At 43.7% G+C, this 26360-nt stretch overlaps 1 protein-coding gene across 1 annotated transcript in view; it reads right to left on the minus strand.

The window, feature by feature from the left end:
* Positions 1-1067: 1067 nt before the first annotated feature.
* CD2 (CD2 molecule) overlaps positions 1068-26360 on the minus strand; it is a 105480-nt gene continuing 80187 nt past the window's right edge. The window contains exons 3-5 of the mRNA XM_078656619.1: positions 9109-9354; positions 6788-6910; positions 1068-2639 (exon numbers count right to left, since the gene is read on the minus strand). Of these exons, the coding sequence (XP_078512745.1) occupies positions 2212-2639; positions 6788-6910; positions 9109-9354 (797 nt within the window). The 3' untranslated portion in view covers positions 1068-2211. The remainder of the gene's footprint in view (positions 2640-6787; positions 6911-9108; positions 9355-26360) is intronic.

A 26360-nucleotide genomic window follows, 5' to 3' on the forward strand; every position in this document is an offset into this window, starting at 1 on the left:
TGTATTACAATCATTCTTTTTCTCTCAATCACAGATGCTAACCAGCCTGGTTCTTTATAGTTTTCTTTATAGTTTTACATTATCATGTTCCTTGTTTGAGTGCTGCAAGATGGCCGACAAGTTGGTCTGGTTACAGGTGCACTCTAAACACCGGCCTTTTCACTTCTGGTTCACAGATCCTCAGAAGTCTTACTCTAGACTATATAGTGACAGGTCTGGAAAGCTGTCTTATGCTACCTAACCCAGCATCCAGACTGCAGTTTATGACAGTTGTCTAAAACACTGATGCAAGGTAAGCAGCCAGGCTCACAGTAGATTCTTGAAGAGGTGGGCGAGCCAACAAATTAACAGGGAGAGCCGAGCCAAGGGTTTGGTTTGGATCTTAAAGCCCATGCACGAGCCGAGCCCGTAAAACGTTTGCCATGCAAATCATACAACAAACATCTTGTAAAATATGTTTCCTTAAAATTCAAAAAGGTGTACTGCTTTAACACGAGGAGGTTTTGCCATTGATGCACTCTACATTATAGCACTGAACTGAGAAGTACTGATATTTTTTTAATATAAACTTAGAACTATTCCTGCCCCTGTGTCCATGCTGGCGATAATGGTATTAGTGAACTAAGAGGCAAGACATTTGTCATGTGAATCCAGCATATGGCCCAGATTCGTATATATAGAGCTGAATTATAATCTATTACTCACATATTTGAAGGTGCTTTCATATGTGATAATGACGAAAAAGGAGGATCGGGATAATCAAACATTTTACAAAGATCGCACAATTTGGTTAAGAGAGAAGCCTATGGAAAGTCTGCATTATAGGAACTCTAAGACAGTGCACTGGTACACTTATGGCGCTAACTCATCCTTTTTCTCAGTCTCCTTTTATAGCTGATGATTGGGATCATTCTTAAATTTCCAGATTACTTCATTACATGTTCCACTTGTTGTTTACTGGGACAGACTCTTTCATTGCACATATCACATTTGCTGAGTCACTACAGTGATGAATTACGCAAATACATTCTTAATTAAGAACAACACTGTGCTCCTATAACAAAATGTGTATTACAAGTGCTGTTTATTTTCAGCCTTGAAAAATCTCAGGCCTTTGAGCCCAAAAGGGGCAAAACACGTGCTGGCTGCATGTTTAATCAACCCACAATGAAGCATACTGGGGGGTCTTATTGCAAGATGTACAAATCACCATAATTAGGCATCATAAGAAAGGACAGAATTTGGTTGATCTTGTGTTTGTCTACAATTTTGGTTCTGTATGTAGAAATATATATTGAAATAATTATGAAGTAAGTTGGATCTGTACAGTATGTTTGTTAAATCTCAACATCTGCTCTTTTGTTTATGATGTTGAATGCTATCCACCACTCTGAACAACACTAATTAATTGGTATTATACAATGTAATTCTAGGTGTCGACCCCTCCAGCTACCTTTCCTTATATTCCTCTCCTGGGTTTGAGGGATTCACCCAGCCCAGGACACCACAAATGTATCTCTAACACTTACTTGGCCTTTAGAGGGATTTTGGAGTCCGAGGTAAAGGACCCTCCCAATCTGTTGCAGCTGTGTACTGGTCATCAGGTCCTAACATATCCTGAGTCAAAAAATCCCAATATTCCGGGAAAGTACAGCAAAAGATGACCTTCCCACACAGCTTGATGACTTTTCAAAATGTCAAGAAGTTTGGTTCTTTCTCCATAGTTGGAAGACCTGAGCACCAGTGCTGAGCATCTGCAAGGAGCCAGTTTGACTTGATTCTGTTTTTTTATGGAAAGTGAAGCCTTCCTGTACACCCTGATCCTGTGTTCAGATCACTGATCATCAGATATAACCTAGAATGACTGGTGTAATACTGCAGGTCAAGTCTATAACCTCCAAGCCCTTTACCTAGCTTCCTCATACAGATGTTGAACAAAAGAGGTGAGAAGTGGGACTCTGCGGTCTGACACCCAGTGGCTGCAAAAGCATCTCTCATACTAAGCATTTTCTTTCATATGTCAACATTTAAGAGTTTTTCCCCAAACCCACTGTCCTTCTAGTGCCCCCCACCTTGGCGTGAAATCTGGACATTTCCCCTGTAAGACGAGGCTACCTTTACTTGAGATGGGCGAGAAGAAGCAGACTCATCAGGGAGGGTGACCCCACCACCATGCGTTGAGGGTTCAGAGGAAACCTGGTTCGAAGAATGCTAGGAGTGCTGCTGCCTATCAGCAGTCTGATGAGAGTGGGTCCTCTGTTGCCTCCGTGGCACGGGCTTTGGTGATAGCTGTGAACAAGAGGAGGGGTGATGGGGAGGCAGCTGGGGCGGCTGCTTCTGTTGCAGCACTGGTTGATGCTGGCATGCAGGCTGGCCCTGTGCCCTTTTCTCCTGTACTGCAGACCGGCTCTGCACCCTCTTCTCCTGGGACACCCCCTGTCCAGCCACCCTCACCCCCTGTGATGTCTGCTGCCCTTTCCCACTCTCCTGCTGGGGTCTTTTCTTCTGTGTTGAAGGATGCGGATGTGGAAGCTGCTGCTGCGGAGGTGGTTGGCTTCTCGGGTGGTTTCTGGAGTCAGGAGGCCTCCTCTGCCTGTTCTCGTGGGCAGGTATCCCTGAGGAAAGCTCCAGCTCTTCTTCTATAAAGAGAAACACAAGCACGTTAATGAGTGTCCTTCAAGCAACAATGTCCCACTGTGGCAAAGCACCCTACACAGTAACGGGTAGAGTGGGTGGGTTGATAAAAATAATGCCATTATCATGGCACTGGGACCATGCGGCAGAACGCCCCATTAGGGAAGATGCACCTCGCCTCCCTGCTGCCAGTGCCACAAAGGTGAAAACTAAAATGGTAATGAAATGAATTACCATTTTATTTTTCACAGCTCCAAGCCCAAGCTGTGTTTGGGGGCCGGGCATTCCTGCTGACTGACAGCAGGGGAGAGGTGCTCACTCCACCAGTTTACACAGCGCAAGTCACTTTGGCCGAATGTCTTGCGACGGCCAGCCTGACCTGCGCAGTGCAAACCTCTAAGCAGGGTGGAGAGCAGGCACAGGCCCCTTGTGCCTGCTGGAGCATCGAGGCAGCCTGCTCTAGCCAATCCTGACACTGCTGCCATGCTGCTCATCTGCAGCATGAGAGCAGCGTCGGGATTTGGAGATGGTTGGCTGAGGCTCCAGGAGGATCCAAGCTGACTGCACTCAAGACGAGGAAGCATGGGTAGATAAGTTTTACATTTTATTTGAAAGGTTTCGGCCCACTGACAGGCACTGTGGGAAACTTGCATTGCCTTCATCCTTAATTCAAGAATTTTTTGTCACGGCCAGTTTCTAAAATCTGTTATGGAGCCATGCTGAGAGCTTCCACATAGTGAGTTATCACAGTGCCTGCCACTAGGTTTGGCACTCGACTCAAAAAACCTCCACTGTTGAGGGTCACCGCCCGCGACTAGGACCATGCTCTGGTTCACTGACCTAAGGTCACCATCTCTATAAGTTAGGCCTCTACAAAATAACCCTTTTATTTATATATTTGTTTCTTTTTTTAATTGAAATTCATATATTACAAAAATGTGCATCTTTAATATTCATTCATCAAAATTAATCAATAACATCAGATTAGCAGGACATATAATTTAACATAGAATACCTAATCAGGAATTCAACAAGCTGACAAATCAAAAACTGCGTTTTTAGATCCAATGAGATCAGATTCATATTGTCTTAAGACAAAGTCCATTGCCACATATTACTAACAATTTAAACAGATCCGTAGTTCTTACATTCCTAAAATATGAACCAAGTTAAAAAATATATAAAATATATAACTTGATCCTATATAGTTTACTAAGATCACAAAAGCTATTCTGAATTAAATATAGTGCAACTACTTTTTCCCCCTAAAGATCATAAAAGTTAGGATACCACCAATGAAAGCTCGAATACCAGTTCTGCAGATTAAGCATCACCATTAAAAAACTCAGCCCAAATGTTCTCGAACTTTTTGAGCCCGCCCGTTCGTAAGGCATACGCTTGTTCACTTCTTTTAACCTGTGCCATTTTCTAGACCCATTCATGTTTTGATGGTATTAAATCCGATCGCCATCTTTGAAGTAGAAGTGATCTGGCGACAGCCATTCCGATATATAAAAGTTTAGTCGTTTTGTCTGGAAGGCTGAGGTCTGGATCAGAGGGCACTGTAATATTATATGCGTCCAATTGGCAGAAGGGTGACTGTGGCACCGAAAACACTACCCCGATAGGTTTGGATAAGCCTTAGCTATAGCTAGAGTTCTATACAGAGACCACTTGCTGAGGAATAACATTCTCTGCCAAGTAGCCCCACTGACCGTGCTGAAATGTAATTTATTAAATTGTAGACCAAACATTTGCATTAATTTGCAACTCCTCATATATTTCCCATTTAATTATAGCCTTGGCTTCTAGATCTTTCCCTTTGATTGAGGCTAGACTTTTTTCTATTCCCCAGGTTTCTTTAAAACCGTATCTTCTAATAAATCATGAACTAAACTTTTCTGCTTGATAATCTTGGCCAAGTCCAGATTACTGAAAAACTTCCTAAGAGCATTATATGACCCCAGGAGAAGAAAACCTCAGGGAATTAGTCGAGACATTTCACTTATATTTAACCATCTATCATTCTGCAGGAAATATGAAAGTTTCCGGAACCCTGCCGTAGTCCAATTTTGAATGATTGTAGGCAAATCTTTAATTCCTGCAGAGGCAAAAAGACCCGCTATCGGAGTTGAACTATTAATTGCTAAAATAGATTATCTTCTGTAGAAAGCCTGACGTTTATCATAAAACCAATGTAAACACTTATAACGTACTAATTTAGGAGATCTAAAAATTGATAGGGGGCAGTGGATTTGATTTTCTTTACAGATTAAATTCATAAAAAATTTACAAAAAAACCCAATTTAATTCCTGCTCAAATCTAGACATATATTGTGCAAAGTATGCATGGTAATATTCCTTCAAATTAGGGAGAGCTTACCCGCCCTCTGCCCGCTCCTCATATAAAGTGCTCAGTGCAATTCGGGAGACCTTCTTGCCCCAAAGAAATTATGTAAACATAGACTCTAGTTTCATAAAACAAGTAATTAACTAAAACACATGGAATTGCTGAAAAGAGAAAGTTAAAAAGTGGAAGCACTGACATGTTAATCAAAGCCACCCTGCCTAGAATAGATAATGGGAGAGAATACCATTGGGTAAACAGATCTTGAACTTTTCTTAATAATGGAACAAAATTTAAATCATATAATTCCGAGATCAATGGTGAGAGGTAAACCCCTAGATACCTCTCCGGATTTGTGTTTAAACATGAGATGATATCGGGGTGCAGATCCCTAGATGCCCCGCCACCGCAAAGTAATATTTCTGGTGTTTTTAAATTAATTTTATACCCTCCAAGCCGAAGTCAAAACTCGGTCATCAATAATTCAAAAGAAATTGTGACTAGATTTTAACGTCCTAGGACTTTGCCTAAAAGCTCTTCATTGGTACCAATCAGACACAATATGCAAATTAGTTGCGAACTCACTGCTAATGCTGTCGCTGAACGATGCGCTCACAGTCTGACAAAAGTGGCAAACCTACAGTGACTGTCACATTCCTTGTGCTCACAATCTAATTTAGGTGACAGATGACTGTCCAATCCAAAGAGTAGTAAGGTATGATGATTAGTTCACTATAATGAACTTATTTGACTTCTTGTCCAATTGAATTGTTTTATAAATATTTTGTTATGTTTTGCACACAGGTTATATGTGTTCTCTTTTTTAATTAAGTTGTAAAATCACAGGGACATGATAGTAACATGTTACATTATGTCTTCTTAGGGGGTCACCGCAATATGCAAATATCTGTTGTCCTGAAGAAGGTCTTAAGGAGTAAACGACAAAAGACCGAAACGTCGACTATAGAGTCAATTTCTACACCTGTTATTGATTTCACAAGTGACCTTCACTTTGAGAAAAACAGGAGTCATTTGTTATTTTTCTTGGATTGGACTTTTTATTCAGATGTATTGTAGGAATAATGTGTTAATCCCCTTTTCATTTGAATGCATTTTGATAAATTTTAATTGTTGATATGTACCCTTTAAACTTTTGAACAAATAACATATATAAAAGAAATATCTTTTGATAAAAAAGATTCCCTGTGTTTTTGCTTTATTGCTTTTTTTGTCTCTTGATTAGACAAACAGAATAGTTGTGAACAGATACCAATTAGGTTGGGTCAGACCAATTGATACAAATGATACTTTAGTCTGATTTCTGTTAAATATTTTTTTGAACAAATTCCCTTGCTGGCACTTTTCTTAATCTACTGTATATAAAGATGGCAAAAACGTTCCAGCGCCTTTTACCTGTCACAGGTGTGACATCTATGTATATAAAAACACTTTCCCATTCGAATTCAACGCTGTGTCAAAATTTCAAAGCAATCGGTAAAGAACTTTCTGAGATTTGAGATGTTGAACAAACGAACATTTACATTTTTATTTATATGGTTTGAAGAGATGGTGTGGGTGGAAAAGAGTAGCTACACGAATACAACTTTTCACTACTGCTATATAATTGTTGCATACTATGATTATTAAGTTTAATGCAAAACAAAGAACTAACAATTTAAATCAAAACAGCATAAATCATATCCATACACACCTGATGATTTTGCTACATGTGAATTTCTAGTATAAATATTTAAGAAAGAGTGGTGATCACATGAAATTGAACATTGATTAAATATGAGCTCTTACCAGAGTTCTGCTTGGCACTGTGTAGCTCGTGACACCTCAGGACACAGTAAATTAGCAGTACTATGAAGATGATGAGTGCCACGCCTCCCCCGGCGACAGAGGCAATGAGCAATATGTCCCACTCTGTATTTAAAGAAAAATCAGAGTGAGGAAAATATCTGGGTATAATATTCGTCAAAGAAGGTAAGCATCTCCAGATGTAGACAAGAGCTGGTGACACCCTCTCACAGAAAGAGCCAACCTGCAACTTCATCTGCGACTAAGGAATTGGAATTAAACCCATTCCACAGTTGGCCTCATCGATCACGTTTGCAAGAGGTAGCTTCATTTCATGACTAATTCACTGCAAATGTGCCAGATGAAGAGAGAACGGATGGCATTCTTATCTATTCATATGTGAATGAAGGGTTCTTTCTTAGGTCGAAAGCCCTCACCCTCCCTTCGGGTGTTGTGCTTCGTCATAGGGCAACTCCTCACATTGGTAGGTTTGTGTACAATGTGGGTTACTACCCTGTCATAAGCAGTGCCACTGAAATTATGCAATTGTACAGCTGTGGCAATTATAGCATAGTTATTTGCCACATAATCCATCATCTGCTGCATATTCTGCAGATTTTAACAACAACAAATTAGTTTCTAGCTCAAATGCTTCAAAAGTTACTAAAAACGCAGTGACATGTTGCTGCAAAGTGGATGGCCCTTTGCAACGTTGGACTGGTCACCTTTTTTGTTTACTGATATATTTGGGTGTTAAACTGGGACTAGAGGTGCAACTATTCCCTAGACAGTGTTAACAAGTTTAAAATTTACAAAAAAATTAAGTAACACTTTCACAAAATCTGCTGCAAATGAACAATGACAAGCAAGCTTGGTTGTGTTGTCATTCTGGCTGCAAGTCAGGAATATATATGCTCCCCATCTGCTTTAGTGTTCTGATTTACAGAGATGTAGAGTCAGGATGGGCGTGAATCACTACTATATGGTTTCGTCAGTGAAGAGTGTGGTTTCCAACTTTAATAATAGCTAAAAAGGATGCTTACACAGTGGTGACCACCATTAACAAAGGGTGGTGGGAGCATGTGGAAGGAGCAAGCGTGGGAGGGACGAGTTAATATTTATAATTTATACAACGTACCTGATGTCCCGACCACCTCCCGAGCCTCGTCACTCCTGCTGACCTCTTCCTGGTCCCAGCAGCCCCTGGGACAGACTCCCATCGAATCCCCGTGCTGCAGAGCCTGATCATTGGTCATTGAGTCTGTGGGTTTCTCCAGCCCAGCTGCTGAATGCATCCGGGCTGGAGAAACCTAAGTGTGCATGTTTGTTTTGGTCGGCCAAAAACACATGAGCACTTAGAGAGTGTACAAGCACTCCTCCTCTCCCCTCCCCTGCCCCGTCTCTCCATGCACAAGCTGGCTCAGAGCTGGCAAACAAAAAATAAAAGGATGCTAGACCATCGTTTTCTAGCTCTGCGTCAGGCAGTGGGGCGACGCTCCCCCGCCAATGCGGAGTAGCTGCCACTGTGCTTACACGCCACCAAATGGTGGTCTAAAGAATGGGCATAGTCCCCTCCTAATAATAGTGTTGCAGCCTCCCCAGATGGCACGTGCCATTTGGGGACAGCCACTGGAAGAGGTGGGAAAAGAGTGAGGAAGGGACTTGTACCAGCTGGAGAGAAACACCCATTGGAAAGGGTGTGCGATACCTTTATGTCAAACCAACATTCCTTCTACTCACTGCTTGAACTGATTTGCCACAATACCTTGCAAAATACCTATCTCTTACACACCGCGTGTGGCATCTACCTGGGAATATTTCAGAGTTGGCACACTATTTTGTGATGTCTCTGTAGGAATGCTCTGTGTTCAGCAGTCTATAGTATGGAAATATGCTGGGAACAGTATAGCTATCAAGAATTCAGGGGCATATTAGCAAGAACCTCGTTAAAATGATCGCCGTTTTAGCGACAGGAAACTGCAGCTAAAACGTCGATAATGGGCTTGCTAATATGCGTTATGGAATTCCAATCGAAGCCCAGGTTAGATATGCAGGACATCTAACCTGGGCTTCTATTGCAATTCAATAACGCATATTAGCAAGCCCAGTATCGCTGTTTTAGCGGCAGTTTCCTGAAAACTAAAACGGAGATAATTTTAACGAGGTACTTGCTAATATGCCCTTCAGTCTTTTGGTGCGCCTCAATACCCTCATAAGTGGTAAGTAGCGCTATACAAATCCACCTTACAATAAATTACATTACAATGTTTTACTTTGATGTGATCTGAGGTAAAGTAGTGTTCCAGTGAAGGCAGATACCATACCTGTGCTACAAGTGATGGAAACTTCTTGACTTTCTTCACTGACTTCATTTTTAACAATACATTTCACTGTTACTTTTGCCTCTGCGTCCACTTCTGAATTGAACATTGTTGAAGACTCAACTCCTTTAGCTGACATGTCATCTGTTGTCACAGTGAATCCCTTGACACTGCCACGACCCACAAAACAGGTGAAGTTCAGTAAGGTACCTTGACAAGTATGGATGATCGTGGGCTTGGGCAGTGTTTCTGTAAAAGAAAGGAAACTGTCTGAAACTGGGACCACACAGTACCCTGCAGCAAACACTGTTAGCTACTTTTGTTCTGGGTTGTGCAAAAGGATGAGGATATAGTTGAAGAAATCAGGCCTGAATTACCGAGGTACCGAACACTTTTGAGCAATTTACACTTTCAAATAAGTTTGCTACTATTTGGCTATTAACAACAAAGTATAACTCCCATATCCTAACCAAACTGAAGGGTGTGGGGGCTGTACACCTTTGAATAATTTACAGCTAGATTCATCAAAGACCCGTTTTGCGAGTCTTTAATAGCGATTCATAAGGAATCGCTATTAAGGACTTGCAAAACGGGATTCATGTAGGAATTGCAAAAAATATTGCGATTCCTACATCCCTCTTATTTGTGATTAGCAAATTGCTAATCGCAAATAAGGAATAACTCCCCATTCATTCCTATGGGCCGAAAGGCCCATGGGAATGAATGGGGAGTTATTCCTTATTTGCGATTAGCAATTTGCTAATCGCAAAGAAGGATGCGATTTGAAGGGTGCCAGGGGTGTAGCACCCCTGAAAAGCAAATGTAGCCAGATGTTGCGCACACACATGTCCAAAGGACATGTGTGTGTGTAACATACCACTCAGAAAAATGCACTAAAGTGCATTTTTCTGAGTTTTCGCTATTTACCACGAAGTTACAATTCGTGGTAAATAGCGGCCAGAAATAGTGGATTCGCTAAAAGAAAAAGGTTAATGAATTGTATTTAAGGAATCTCAAATAGAGATTCCTTAAATGCAATTCCTCGCAAATATGCAATTTCGCAATTAGCGATTTTTGCATTTGGGATGATGAAACCCAAATGCAAAAATAGCGCTCGCAAAGGGCCAGATTCTCAGAATCTGGCCCTTTGCGAGCCGATTTTACTTTGATGAATCTAGCTGTTACTCTTTTGAGTAAAAAACAAAATCAATTAGAATTTGGAGTAAGTTTACCACTTTTTGACCACTTAGAAAATCAGAGTGTAAATTTACTCCAAAAGTGTAACTTATACTTGGCCTGCAGGCCCTAATCACAGATTGGACTATGGCAACACATTCTGTGCCAGCATCCCACCCCAACTTCTTTACAGACTTCAAGCCATCCAAATGCTGCCACTAATCTTGTCCTCGACCACATGTGCTGAATCCACACCACGCCACTTCTCAGAGAGCTTCATTGGCTCGTCATCCAGAAATGCTGCCTGTTCAAACTTCTTACACACATATTCAAGTCACTACACAACACGGGACCCGCATACCTCAATCACCAACTTTACTTCCACCAAACCACTAGACAGCTTCACTCAGCATCACTCGCATAAACGACCCACATCTATAGAAGCAGAACGGGAGGTTGATCATTCTCCTGCCAAACCCTAGAACATCCTCCCCAACACATAAGGGCCTCCTCCTCACTTATTAAATTCTTCAAGAAGCTGAAGACCTGGCTATTGAAGTAGTCTTCTTGTGAGACCATTAAGACTGCCTGTATACAGGCACAGCCTCACCACACACCTCCACTCACCTCCACAGCGCAAGGATACCCTCACGGGTGACAAGCAGTGCTCTACATATTTACCTCCCATGACATTACATCGGATTTTGTGAATAGCCAAAAAGTGGTAAACTTTCTCAAAAGTGTAAATTACTCAAAAAAGTATATATTCCTTGGCCCTTCAGTTTGGTGAATAAATGCAAGTTACACATTTGGAGTAAATTTACATTCTGGTTTTGTGAAACCTTAAACCTACTCAAGGTGTAAATTACTCAAATGTGTAAGTTATCTTTGTGAATCAGGCCTTTACGTTTTTCATGTTTACTGCATTCCGCACAAACTACTATTGCATATTTTTGATTTGGATTACCACCAGCAGCAACCATAATTGCAAATGTACACTGATATTAAAGATGAACACAAGCTGCTCAGATTGACTACAGGTGCTTGATGTGCAGACAATGGTGTTGAGATTGCGAGAGATTCAGGTAAGAAATAACTCCTAAGCAATTTCAATCAATCGTGGAAACAAGTACATCAGGGAGAATTGAGGAAACAGAATTTATGTAAAAAACTTTCACTTTTAACGATTTAGTTCAAAAACGTATGTTATAAATTGTGTCAATAACACAATGTGAAATACATTTCAAACATTACAATCAGAACATATAATTAATCAAAAAATGAATTAAAATAGTGTCAAAATCTATAATCTTTATCAACTTTATCGAAGCGTGTTTCGGCGTACTCAATGCCTTCTTCAGGAATAGCCACAGAATTACCTGTAAATAATAACAAATAAACATTCAATAACACCTGTATCATATAATTTATAAAATTCATGGGTGCTCATATCATACTCAAGACCATATTCCAATGGTTGTAATAGGCAGTCAGGATTGAAAAACAATAATTATTATTTCAATCCTGACTGCCCATTATAACCATTGGAATATGGTCTCGAGTATGATATGAGCACCCAGATAATAGAATCTATTGTATGTATGGAAATATGATTTACTATGAAGGGAGTTTAATGGAATTCAGATTATGATTTTTTTCTCTTTTAAAATGCAAAATAGTTATATGAAATAGTGTCCTGCGGTTGTAGGTATATGAAAGGTCACTGAGAAAACTGTAAATGAATTTACCCAGTGCAGACTTCAAAGCACTCTTGGAGTGCACCCACCCAGCCCCAATACACTAAAGCCTGTCTGGGAGGTGGTCACACCTCCCTGTGACAGGAAACCTATTGTCCAGCCTCCCCTGCCGGAGTTCCATCCAGCAGCAGGAGGGCAGACGCGTGTCTGTGGCTGGCAGCATCCATCTTGTGATTCCAGGGCCAATAAAGCTCGTACCAGGTGTACCAGTGCAGTCATATTGCTCCCTCAAGGAGGGAGAAATCATACCTCCCACACCAGTTACTGGTGGAGGTATGATTCCAAGGTGTTTGACACCAAACACAACATGTTTCCATGCAGCCGTTTTAAAGTTAGCATTTGTCGCAAGGTTATAATCCATTTGAGAGTATATGGTTGGCTGCATCACAAACAACCCCGGAATAGAGGTTTCGAAGGCTGCAGAGTGGCTCTGCTCATGCAGGACCACCCTCTCACATAAAACCCAGCAACCTACCTTCAGGATTGATAAGGCCTGCCATAGGGGTGACTGATAGGTTTCTATGTGCTGTGATATGGATAGATATAGTGAACCTATATCTAAGTAAGGGGTGCATGCACCACCTTACACAGGTTGCAGCAGCAGACCTGTTGTGTCATTTTGAATGGTCTCCCAGGGGTGGCATTATACATGCTGCAGCCTCGGAGGTACTTATGCCCTGGGTACATAGTATACCATATACAAGGGACTTATAAGGGTACCCCAGAATCCAATCCGGAGTGTACCTAAGGTACATGAACAACCAATTTAGGGAGAAAGCAGATAGACTGGGGTCCTGATTAGCAGGATCCCAGTCAAACTAAGTCGAAAACCAGCAAAACACCAGGAAAAAAGTGGGGGTAACCATGCAGTCAGATTCCACCTTCCTACAGCCCATCCTTGATCAGACAGCGGAACAGCTACTTTTGAAGAACATTAAAGAAATATACATTTCTGCATAAATTATTCTAAGTGCACATCTGGCCATTCTGGACCTTGGCATTCACAGAGGTCCTTTAGAAACAAGGTATACATTCATTTAAAATAATTTTCCACCTGAATCTTTCAAAAAATTTAATAAACTGTTTAAGAATTGTACTCATGGAAAGCTCATCAAAGATAAATACCACTGCATCAAAAGTGGTTCCATAAACAGAAACCTCCTATTCTTCATGAAAAACACCTCCAAGTTGCTCTCATCAAAAGCAGAGAGAGAAAACTGAGCCCACCCTAGCTTAAAACATTAACCACAACACCCCACTAGAAATGCAGCGTACAAATGCTCCAATTCAGTTATCGCTGAAATGCCTTATTCATATCTGGAGATCGACAGTGAACAATTGCAATTGCTAAAATGGGATAAGTGGAAGAGTACAAGTACTTGGACGCTGCTGAGTGGGAGTAATCTATTGACGAAAAGGTGGGACAAAAAGGAAAGATTAACCACTCAGAAGCAAGGACTTTTAAAGGACACTGACATATACAAATGAAAAGCTGTATGTACAGCATGTCTCGGAGACACCGCATAAGCTCTGTCTAGACTCGACCTCAAAAAATAGGGAGCAGATACCAAGACCCAAATAACCCCCCCTTTGTAGCCAATCTTCCCTCCCTTGCAAACGTACTGTAAAGGTATGTTGAAGCGCAACTGAAGCTCGTCACAGAAGATTATAAGCTTCTAGATGAACTGAAATCCAGATGCCAATCAAGTCACAAAAAAACTATCAATGACATTCTATTATTCCAGGATGAAGGCAATTCCTGCCTGCCTGCCCGCCCACCTAAATCTACCAACGGCCTGCAATCCAGTTAATCACAACTCCCTTCTGAATATCCTAGAAAATAGGATGGGTATATGTGGCAAAGTCCTCAAAAGGTTTAAATCATTCCTAGAAAATCAAGCCTACAAATTAAGATCAACAACTTTTTTCTGACCTTTCAAAACTACACCAAGGATCCCCAGCAATGATAAATCCCCTGCCCTTTTCAACATCTACATGGAGCCATTAGACCATTTTATTAGCCAAACCAAGATCATCTTCCATTTTTATGCAGATGACAAACAATGGTTCCTAAAAATATCCTCCCCAAAGATGTGGCAACTCTCTCCAAAGTCCTCAACATTGTCTAGTACTGGACCTCTGCTTTCCATCTGAAACGCAACTCAAACAAATCTGAAATCCTCAACGCACGCACCAGTTGAACCATCCCAATGCAAGTCTAGGTGAGAGGAACCTATAGTTAACACCACCCCAACCATCATCGACTGCTAAATTCTTGGGCTTCTTCCTGGACAAACACCTTAGCCAAAAGGCTCACATCCATAACACATCTAAAGGAGCTTACTTCCAACCCATACTCTTGAGGAATCAAACAATTAATCCTGGAAGAAGACCCCAAAGGTGTAGTTCAGGAACTGGTTCTCTAAAAACTGGACTACAGATCTTTCATCAATGCTGGAATCCTCAAAATACACACAGCTTCAAAGTAGCGCTCCATGCAGTTGCACGATTGGTCTCAGGAGGTAGAAAAGTTGATCATATATCTCCCACCCTGATTTCACTGAATTGAGTTTGAACTGAGGTTAGATGTTTCTTCAAGCTTACCTGCATTTTGGAGCATGGGAGCACTCAAGATATCTAGCTAGAAAGCTTAAGATCTCAACATTTAAGGAACACAGAGTCACTCTGCCTTGAAAATGCTGAAATTGAAAAAATATAAAATGGTAATATAGTCCTTTTTGGGCAAAGCCCCCAGACTTTGGAACTAAATCCCTGGTGATATCTGAAAAATAACCTACAAATTATTTAAACTAAAGCTGAAAATCTACTGTTCGACCAACATTTCACATTTCATAATCCACAGTTTTCCCAACTGGAGATTGATTTATATATCGACACCCATAATCTGAGGTCCTGCCTGCCACTTGCACTGTGATTTGCCTAATTACTTGGGACATCCATGCTTTTTTGTCTTGCTCACTCTACGTACTCTCTGTTGCAACACCGCTTTGAAGTGCACAGTGTATCTTATGTCTCACCTCCAGTGAAACTCAGGGGCATATTAGCAAGAACCTCATTAAAATTATTGCCGTTTTAGTGGCAGGAAACTGCCGCTAAAACTGCGATAATGGGCTTGCTAATATGCATTATAGAATTCCAATAGAAGCCCAGGTTAGATGTGCAAGACATCTAACCTGGGCTTCTATTGGAATTCTATAACGCATATTAGCAAGCCCATTATCGCCGTTTTAGCGGCAGTTTCCTGCCGCTAAAACGGCAATTATTTTAACGAGGTTCTTGCTAATATGCCCCTCAGTCTTTTAATCCTCCACTCTATTTGAGTAAGCTTTTGTAATGGGACTTTTTGCCATAGACGTCATTTAGGGGTCACCAGGGGTGGCAGCTGTGACCACTGGCTTGTCCCTTGCGACCCTTGCACTGCCTGTGTGACCAGTGGCCTCAGAGGTGGCAAAATCAGCGCCAGGACCATTGTGGTAACTTGTCCTTATGGACATCCATTTGGGCTCCACTTTCTTTGTTTTCTAATAATTTTTATCACACTAATAGGGAATAATATTACGTTATTCACTATTGATGTAATAAAAAAATAGATTACAATTAACTGGAATTAGTCCTTTCCTGGTAGCTGTTATAAGTAACAAAATACTTTAAAATGTATTTTGTGTGTGTGCTTGTGGGTGAGAGTGTTTATGTGAGAGAGAATGTTTAAGTGTGTGAGTATGAGTAAGCGTGTGTGTGTAAGTGAAAGAAAGGTCAAAAGGGCATGTGATGTCACTTTCGCTACTCCTGGCATTTTGGTGATCTGACGTCCATGCTTTTTGCACTCTCCATGTGTTACACTATTCTTAAATACTTTGGGCCCGATTCACAGAATGAACTTAAGACTCATTCCTAAACTTACTACTATTTTGGTATTCACAGAATGCACTTACTACTTTTGGCATTCACAGAATGCACTTACTACTTTTGGTATTCACAGAAGTTAGGATTTTGTCTTAAGTTTGTCTTAAGATAAACATAAGACAGACTTAAGTTAGGATTTTGTCTTAAGTCTGTCTTAAGTCTGTCTTAAGTTTGTCTTAAGTTTGTCTTAAGACAAACTTAAGACAAAATCCTAACTTCTGTGAATACCAAAAGTAGTAAATGCATTCTGTGAATACCAAAAGTAGTAAGTGCATTCTGTGAATACCAAAATAGTAGTAAGTTTAGGATTGAGTCTTAAGTTCACTCTGTGAATCGGGCCCTAAGGGCCTCATTTATGAGAAATGACGCATCGCTGCGTGACAGCAGCGATGCGTCACTTCTCAGTGCGCACTCCTTGCGACATACCTGATGCGTCATATTTAATATATGACGTATTATGTCGCAAGGAGTTACAGATACGTCAGTATTTCTGACGTATCTGTATGGCGCAAAAGTGACGCATTGCTGGAGTGTGTCACAAAAGTGATGCAACTCCAGCAAAGCGTCCTTTCACCGGGGGCAAGCCCCATGTGAAAGGGCCTGCGTTAGTCTTACGCCTGCTGTGAGGCAGGCGCAAGATTTTGACGCAACAGTGTCCTAGAAGTGACGCAGTAAAATCTCATTGATTTCACTGCGTCACTTCTATGAGGCTTTTTTGTGGGGGAATGTTCCCCCTGCATACATTATACCTGACGCAGGTATAATGTAGCGCAGGAGTTTACAAAGTGACGCATCGGAAGCGCAAAACTGACGCAAGGCCTCATAAATGAGGTCCGTGGCCTAAATGAGCTAAAACGCGCATACAGCTCTGCATATGCTTTTTAGATGTGTTACCATACTAAGGCCAGACCTATTGGCTTTGACAATGCCTGTTCTCATATTCACGCTGAATATGGCAGCACATCCATTGCTTGAAGTGTTAGCCCCACCCACTGCTGAAAGTACTGGGCCCCCCTCCTTTCAAAGTTTGGGCTTAGTTGCACCCGAGGCGGGCAGGAACTTTTGTGAGTCCGGAATGGACATGGAGTGGGTTGTGGGGTGCGTGTGTTTTACTTCAGGGACTGGGTGCAACTTCTAACAGAGTAGTCTGCTGTATTAAGCCAACTCAGAGTTAGGAGCCCCGCTTTGCCCTTACAAAGGAGGGTGTTAAAACACTTTGGGGCGGATTTACAAGCCCCTTGCGCCACTTTTGCGTCACTTTTCACATGTTAAAAGTGACGCAAAAGTGGCACAAGGGGTTTGTAAATCTGCCCCTTATTGCTTTGAGCGTGGGAGGCTCAGAGTTGTGTCGCTCTCTGCTTTTGTGAACGTGAAAGTGATTTCTGTGGTGAGTTGTGTGGGCCTTTGTAAAATGAACAATGTAGGGAGTGTCCTATGGGTGATAAAGGCTGGACGTGACATTCCAGTCACGTGAGAGTGGTGGGGGGGGGGAGGCGTGTACGTCACTGCACAGGTACCTCTTGTACATAGTCGCCATCTGGCAAGCATTTTTCAGAGGTGGCCGCCTAGTACCTTTGTGTAAAGACTAGTGAAAATCAACGGAAAAGGAGCAAGTGCTCGGCGTCGCCCTTTGTGCACTGTATTACAAGCAAAGTATGAAAAGGTAACGTACCCAGGCAAAGAACAGGTGTACTGGCAAGGTTCAGACAATAACAAATTAGATAAAAAATGGTAACAAAAATACAAGCACAAAAAATAGCATTTAAAGATTTAATTTGATAAAAGTGATAAAAATGGTCATAGGGATAATCAATGACATAGACAAAAGTAACAAATAACAATAAAAATATTTATCATTTCATTAGAGAGTCACTGGATATGCATTGTTATGTGTACAGATGTTCCCAATGATCTGAAGGAGAGATGGTTTTCGTCTACGCGTTTCAACACCTAAGTGTCTTCCTCAGGACGCTACCATCTTGTAGCTAAAAATAGATAAAACATTTTTAGGAAAAGCTATTTATTATTTGTGCTTACAATATGCATTTGGTTAATACATTGACTTAGGTTGTGGCTTAAACCGGAGTGCCAGTATAGAAATGATATCATATGAAGTACCGCTATTGATGATTGATTACACAAGACTGATATACTGCAAAAACATACATTCATGTCTACAGATCTAACATATCCATTTCATATATTTATAGACACCATTACTCATTGTTTCTATATCACAGAAAAGTAAGTACAGTACTTTAGGAAAGATGGTGAACCAAAAAAGATAAAGAATTAGTTATATAAAAAGGTATTAGGTTTCACCTGGCTCAACATAAAAAACGTTGGTATTCGGTTTTGTTATGTGGGGAAATCTCCCTTATTATGCTCATTTCAAGGTACATCAAGTGTGTGGGTATCTATGTTTCCTATTGAGTGGGAGTAGTTAAATTTTAGGGGTCATTTATTTCATAGAGATAACTATTTAGACTAACATTGAGAGATGTTGACACATTAAGTGCGCGGAGATAGCACATAATTTTTATTTATTTCATGGAATTCTAGCTATCTAACAGAAACACCTGAGAGGACTGCATTGTGGAGGTAGATACAGTCACGGTTCGCTAAGTTGTACATAAGGCAGGAAAATAGAGATAAAAAATCCTTACCATATGTGGTTAGTATTTGGTATTGATAAAAATATCCGTGTAGAAATCAATCCAATCAAAGTCTTTGCGTCATCTGTTTATATCTATATTAACCCATAATAAGGAGTAAGAAAAAATGTTAAATTAGATATTAAGCTGTTATAATGATAGAAGACGCAGTATTGCTAGAGCAGAGGGTCAGGTGTATCACACGTTTTAAGCTAGAGAGTTAATTTGCAAGAAATCAAGCAAAAGATGTCATCTTTATTTACCTTACAGAGGTATGTATAGTGGCTCCTATATTGGAAAATAATTCAATAGGGCTTTAAAAATTTCGGGTAGGCTGCATGAACAGTTCCTAGTGTATATAGGGGGAAAAAGAAAAAGAAAACATACAGCCATTTATTTTACGAATGGAGCTAAAAATAGTGTGTCTGCACTTATTACAGTGATCCCATACAGCCAGTGATCTATATTTATTACCTGCACGCTTCCCTTCTAACTGATGATGATGACCTCTCTTTCCCAACGTGTTGGCCCTTCTGGGTAGGGTGACTGGGTGGTCCTTTCCCGCCCGGCGGGTACAGTCACCTGCATCTGTGCTTCTCCTGTGCCCCCTTTGCGTAAGCCTTGCTGACCCTTTCAATGGTGACGGTATATCCTTCACGTCATGATGTTCCTGGGGCTGGCATGGCGTGTTGTTTTGTGGGGAGTTCAGGCATTGCGGGTTGTTGGCCTGAGGTGTGTTGCTTTGGACAGGGAAGATGGTCTTTGCTTCCACTGTGTTTTCAGGTGGTGGACACCGTGACCGTTGTCGGTACCAGGATTCTGTTGATCTGAGTGATCGTCCGGACATGCTTTCTAAATCGGTCGATGACACACTCCTGGAGTTGACGTTATCGAGGAGACACTCCTCTGGGTGCATCTCTTGAAGTGTCTTTTGTGTTATTGCTGTGACGGGGTTGTTTGCTAGCCACGTATTTACTTCTTTGGTTTGGTCTTGGAACATTCGACTCTTCTCTGTTTTCTCCTGAACACGGATGACTTGAGCGTATGCGTCTTGAGTTGTTCGAGTGTGTGTGTGTATCGGTTTATGGAAATGGCGTGGCTTGTCCCCTCGCCTGTGTTTGGTCCTTTCCTCATAACCGTTGAGTCGACGACAGTCGGTCTCCTCTGTGTGGTCTGTGTCTCTGCTTGATGTTTCTCCAGAGTAGTGTGTTAGTTTCCGGAGGTAACGTGACTTGTCCCCTCGCCGGTGTTTGGTATTTTCGTCATAACCGTTGAGTAGACTGTCTTCGGCCTCCTCTGTGTGGTCTGTGTCACTGCTTGATATTTCTCCCGAGTAGTGTGTTGAGTGACTTCTCGACGTTATGTCAATCAGGCTGTCACGATTCCTGTTTGTCCCAGTCTTTCGTACACCCTTATCCATTGCCCTTTGTATTGTTGACTCAGGGAGTTCCCTGTCACTTTGTCTCTCATGGTATCTTGCCTCTGGTCCGCTGTCACTTCGTCTCTCATGATATCTTGCCTCTAGTCCGCATTCACCCTCCCTCTCTCAGGTTTTGTTTGTCTCCTGGGCTTTCTTCACGGACATGGGGGATATCTTTTTCCTTTCCTTTGCCCTTTGTATTGTTGACTCAGGGAGTTCCCTGTCACTTTGTCTCTCATGGTATCTTGTCTCTGGCCCGCTGTCACTTCGTCTCTCATGATATCTTGCCTCTAGTCCGCCTTCGCCCTCCCTCTCTCGGGTTTTGTTTGTCTCCTGGGCTTTCCTCGCGGACGTGGGGAATGTCTCCTTTCTTCTCTTTTTGTTTCCTGCGTCCTGATGAAATTCTTTGGATGCTTCCCTCGCTGTGACCCGCTCTCCAACTTCGGCTCTCCTGATGATCTCTTTTAGAGAGAACCGCCCTTGAATGATCTTGCGCTTGGTGTCGGGTTTTGAACAGCCTTCAATCACCCGCAGTCGGATTGCATCTTCATTTGTGAAAGTGTCGAAGTGGCAACATTTCACTAGACGTTGCAGCCGGGTAATGAAACTTGGTAAGGATTCTAATGGTTCCTGCCGTGCTGCGTTGAAAGCAATGCGTTCACGATCCACGTCTTCCTTTGTGTAGAAATGAGCGAGCAGCGTCTCTCTGAGTTCCCTATATGTCTCTGTGTCTTTTGCTGAAAATGTTTTGATTAGGCGTCGGCCTTCGTGACCCACCAGCTGAAGCAATAGTAGTCGACGTTTGCTATCCCTTCGCTCGCCGGTCGTTGCGAGGAATTCGTCCGACGACTCCAGCCACCTTGACCATGCGGGACCTAAACAGTGGTCGCTGGTCTGTGCCACTGGAGGAGGTACTCCGATGCAGGGGTTGGGTTTATGCGTGTCTTTCCTCACTGGCATGATGGTGGAATGCGCAAGCTTCAGTTAGAAGGACTTGGTTTCTTGAGATCAGCTTGGTCGTCACTCACCCATTGGCGGTATGTTTCTTTGTTCGTAATTGTTGCGTTTGATTGTTCGTATTTGCTTATGCTTGTTGTTTGCCAATGTATGTTGTGGTTTCCTCTCGTCTTTACCGCTATTTGTTTCTTGCTGTTGCTTGTGCTTGTTGGCAGCATTTCTTTCTTTGCCAGTGTTTGTTGGGCTTCTTGCTGTCTTCTTGTACCTGCTTGTGCTTGTGTGCGATATTTCGTCTGTGCTTGCATTTGCCAGCGTTTGATGTGTTTCACTTCTTGTCTTTACCAGTGTTTGTTAGTTTGTTTATTGTCGCTTTGCTCGTGCTTCTTTTCTTATTCTATCTCTTATATTTACGCAGGCTTATTTTTTTTGCTTGTTTGTCGTGCATTTACCAATGCTTGTTGTACGTGTGTCAGTCTTATTCTGTCTCTTGCACTTGCTTATTATTTCTTCTTGCACTTGCCTGTGCTTGTTTCTTTGCTAAGCCTCTTGCATTTACTTGTGTTTTTTTTTTTGATTTCAGAGGGTTGCATTTTCTCACGCTTGTTGGCAGGTTCCACAGCTGCCTGACCCTAACATGGTCGACACATAAAATTCAATGGGGGCCTATGGCTGGTGCCTGACTTTAAGATGGCCGCCACTCGAGACAGACTTTGCTTATAGTTGCTCGAGATTTCTTCATGTGAGTGCCAGTTTAAAGTCTCTGATTTTCCTGGCTCATTACTTGGGAGCGCAAACACTCAGGACTCACCCCACGCCTCTTTGGTGCTATCAGCAGGCGGTCTCGAGTCCGGTCTTCGTTTTCTCCTTTCAGTGCCTTCCACACTTCCAGCCGGGTCAACAACCACGCGGCTGGGCTTGGGGTGACTCGACGATCTCTGCACCTTGGCTGCAGCCTGATCGTGCCTCCCTTAATTCCTTTCGAGGGTTTCACGCGTCAGCAGGCGGTTCCTTCACTGGGGTAAGTGACGGCTCTCAGCAGCTTCTTCTTAGCTCGTGGGGCGTTCTGCGATTTCCGCGCTCTTTCCGAGCATCGCGTCGGGACCCCTGCAGGCTCTCGGGTGTCGGGTCACCCTCCGGAGGCACACAGGTCAGCGGGCAATACCTCCGCTGTGTTGATCAGCAGGTCTGGGGCACGGGCAGCAGTTTCTGGACTCACGGAGCGTTCCGCAATTTTCCGCACTTCTTCTTTTTTTTTTTCTTGTGAAGTCGCGCCAGGACCGCCGCAGGCTTACCGGAGGCAGGGGGGTTTCAGGATGTGTTGATGGGTTTGAATTATCCCATCCTCGTCGCCATTGTCACATCGTCCCCCCCAGGTAATAAAGTACTGGAGCCACTCCTGGCTCCAGTACTTTATTACCTGGGGGGGACGATGTGACACTGCCGAAAGCTCAGTGTGGTATGTATTCCAAATTGGAACAGCGTCTGTAGCTTAGTATGGTATGGTCGTTAAGATAGGAGCTTGATAGCTAGACAGCATCAACAGGTAAATAAAACAAGCATTTGCAATGCAATAGGTCTCGCATTAGGAAAGTTTGAGCTATTGGTCTTGTAAATGACACATTTTTTATTTATGTGTTTGTTTTCAAAATAGCGAAATTAATAGCTTTGTCATTTTCAATGCCAATACTTTTATCTTTTGTAATTGTGACACCTATAGGCATTTGTAATGCAACATGTTTTGTATTTACGTGACTTAGATGTATTGATATTACAAATAACAATGGCTTTTAATTTTTTTCAATAATTAATACTTAAATAAAAGTTATTGTAACTTATAATGGCAATATCTTAAACTTTTGTAAATAACTTTTGTGAAGAATATGTTCAGTGTATTTTATTGTGATGAAAATCCAAGAACAGAAGTGAAATATTACCAACTTTTTGTGACATTTGTAATAAAGCTTGAAACATTGAGAGAACATATTTGAACCAGTTGTTGTTGAATGGTTGCACAGATTGATACTGTGGTGGCGCTGAGTGATGGTGTGGCGTTTAGTGATGTTATGGTGCCCCTGAGTGATGCTGTGGTGCCCCTGAGTGATGCTGTGGTGCCCCTGAGTGATGCTGTGGTGGTGCCATAGATTGAGTGAGGGCGATAGATAGGGTCAGGGCGATAGATAGGGTCAGGGCGATAGATAGGGTCAGGGCGATAGATAGGGTCAGGGCGATAGATAGGGTCAGGGCGATAGATAGATGTGTGCGGTTGTGTGTGTGCGGTTGTATGTGTGCGGTTGTGTGTGTGCGGTTGTATGTGTGTGGTTGTATGTGTGTGGTTGTATGTGTGTGGTTGTATGTGTGTGGTTGGGTGTGTGGTTGGGCGTGGTTGTGTGCGTGGTTGTGTGCGTGGTTGTGTGCGTGGTTGTGTGTGTGTGCGTGGTTGTATGTGTGTGAGGGTGTGAGTGAGGGTGTGTGATGGTGAGGTGTGAGGGTGGGTGAGGATGAGGCTGTGAGGGTGTGTGATGGTGAGGTGTGAGGGTGAGTGAGGATGAGGGTGTGAGGGGGTGTGAAGGTGAGTGTGTGTGGGGGTGTGATGGTGTGAGTGAGGGTGTGAGGATGTGAGGGTGTGTGATGGTGAGGAGGTGTGATGGTGAGGAGGTGTGATGGTGAGGAGGTGTGATGGTGAGGAGGTGTGATGGTGAGGAGGTGTGATGGTGAGGAGGTGTGATGGTGAGGAGGTGTGAGGGTGAGGAGGTGTGAGGGTGAGGAGGTGTGAGGGTGAGGAGGTGTGAGGGTGAGGAGGTGTGAGGGTGAGGAGGGGTGAGGAGGTGTGAGGGTGAGTGAGGTGTGAGGGTGAGTGAGGATGAGGGTTTGAGGGTGAGTGAGGATGAGGGGGTGAAGGTGAGTGAGGGTGGGTGAGGGTGCGAGGGTGGGTGAGGGTGCGAGGGTGGGTGAGGATGTGAAGGTGTGATGGTGAGGAGGTGTGAGGGTGAGTGTGTGTGAGGGTGTGAAGGTGAGTGAGGGTGTGAGGGTGGGTGAGGGGTGTGAGGGTGGGTGAGGATGAGGGGGTGAGGGGTGAGAGGGTGGGTGAGGGTGTGAGTGAGGGCGTGAGGATGTGAGGGTGTGTGAAGGTGAGGAGGTGTGATGTGAGTGAGGGTGGGTGAATGAGGGTGTGAGGGTGACGAGGGTGAGTGATGGTGTGTGAGGCGGAGGGTGTGAGGGTGAGGGTGAGTGAGGGTGAGTGAGGGTGTGTGAGGGGTGAAGGTGAAAGGGTGTGAGGGTGAGTGAGGGTGGGAGGGTGAGTGAGGGTGGGAGGGGGAGTGCGGGTGTGTGAGGGTGAGTGCGGGTGTGTGAGGGTGAGTGCGGGTGTAGGAGGATGAGGGGGTGAGGGGTGAAGGTGAGGGGGTGTGAAGGTGAGTGGGGGTGTGAGGGTGATGGGGTGTGAGGGTGAGTGATGGGGGGGTGAGGCTGAGGGTGTGAGGGAGAGTGAGGGGGGGTGAGGGTGAGTGAGGGTGTGTGAGGGTGTAAGGGTGAGTGAGGGTGTGAGGGTGAGGGATGGTGTATGAGGATGAGGGGGTGAGGGGGTGAGGGTGTGTGAGGGTGAGGGGGTGTGAGGGTGTGAAGGTGAGTGAGGGGTGAGGGTGAGTGCGGGTGTGAGGGTTGTGAGGGTGAGGGGTGTGTGAGGATGAGGGGGTGAGGGGGTGTGAAGGTGAGTGATGGTGTGTGAGGGTTGGTGAGGGTGCGAGGATGTGAGGGTATGCGATGGTGAGGAGGTGTGAGGGTGAGTGAGGATGAGGGGGTGAGGGTGTGAGGGTGGGGGGTGTCAAAGTGAGTGAGGGTGTGTGAGGGTGAATGAGGGTGTGTGAGGGTGGGTGAGGGGGTGTGATGGTGAGGAGGTGTGAGGGTGAATGAGGATGAGGGGATGAGGGGATGAGGGGGTGAGGGGGTGTTAGGGTGTGAGTGAGGGTAAGGGTGTGTTGGTGAGGGTGTGTTGGTGGGTGAGGATGTGAGGGTGTGTGATGGTAAGGAGGTGTGAGGGTGAGTGAGGATGAGGGTGTGTGAGGGTATGAAGGTGGGTGAGGGTGTGAGTGAGGGTGGGTGAGGGGCGAAGGCGAGTGAGGGGGTGAGGGTGAGTGAGGGTGTGTGAGGATAAGGGTGAGGGGGTGAGGGGGTGTGACGGTCTGAAGGTGTCTGAAGGTGTGTGAGGGTGTGTGAGGGTGTGTGAGTGAGGATGAGTGAGGATGAGTGAGGGTAGGGTGAGGCGGTGTGAGGGTGAGGAGGTGTGAGGGTGAGGAGGTGTGAGGGTGAGGAGGTGTGAGGGTGAGGAGGTGTGAGGGTGAGTGAGGGTGAGTGAGGGTGTGAGGCCTGCAGTTTTGGCCTGCAGGTGGCGATAGGCGACCACGTCCCGAAAGAAGGTTCACATCACAGGAGGGGGATAAAAGTTTGCGGCATTTAAAAACCAGTGGCTTACATAATGTCATCGACTTTCACTTAAAATAGTCACTCTCAGTGAGAGACGGGTAGATTCCATGTGCGGCAAGAGGGCCTGTAAGCCGACATCACAGGGTGTGGATAGAGGGGAGGGTGTAAGTAGGGAGGGAGAGCGAGAGCAGGGAGATGAGAGAAGAGTTGAAGAGAAAGGCAGAGGGGAAAAGAAATTGTATTGAGGCGGTTGATATAAAGCAGAGAAGAGAGAAACAAAGGGGCAATATGTAGGAAAAAAGGCTTCATTTGTGTAGCTTTCGTGAGTGTCTGCCACCAGGACAATTAAATTCACTCAGTGAAGGCGCTGTTTAACAGTGGGCTATACAAAACGAATCTATCAGGTTTTTTTTGCTTAAAGTCCAAAATCATTGTGTTGTTTGAAAGTTTATTTGTTCAGGCAGTCCTGTATTTTTAGTCATCGCCACTTGTATGTTGGACCGGGGAAACCCATGCTTGAATGGGAACAAAGCTAAGTGCCTACTGTAACGCACAAAGGAATCTATTTCTTATATTCATTTTATTACAACGACATAACTGCCGCCTTCTACTCGCAGTGAAGTGCCTCTCAAAAAGTTTCATACGTTATCAAAATGTCACTCATATAGTGAGATGCGTGATGAGAGATAGCATATGCGGGTATGGGATAAGAGAATCAGTGCATAGGCTAGTAATAGTGTTTATAAAAAAAAAAATTAAAAAGACATTTACCGTAAACCTCTTGTGCTCGTCTGATGGCTCTGATCGTCCAGCGGCTGTTCCAGCGAAAGCAGGCCGGGCTGGGCGGAAGTCAGGCAGCCCTCCTCGAGACAGAGGCGGGGCCTGACCAGAAGCAGGAAGTCGACCGCGACCGGAGCTTCCCAGGAGGCAGGCTGCAATGGCTGGCGC

The sequence above is a fragment of the Lissotriton helveticus genome, chromosome 8 (assembly GCF_964261635.1).
Source record: "Lissotriton helveticus chromosome 8, aLisHel1.1, whole genome shotgun sequence".
NCBI lineage: Eukaryota > Metazoa > Chordata > Amphibia > Caudata > Salamandridae > Lissotriton > Lissotriton helveticus.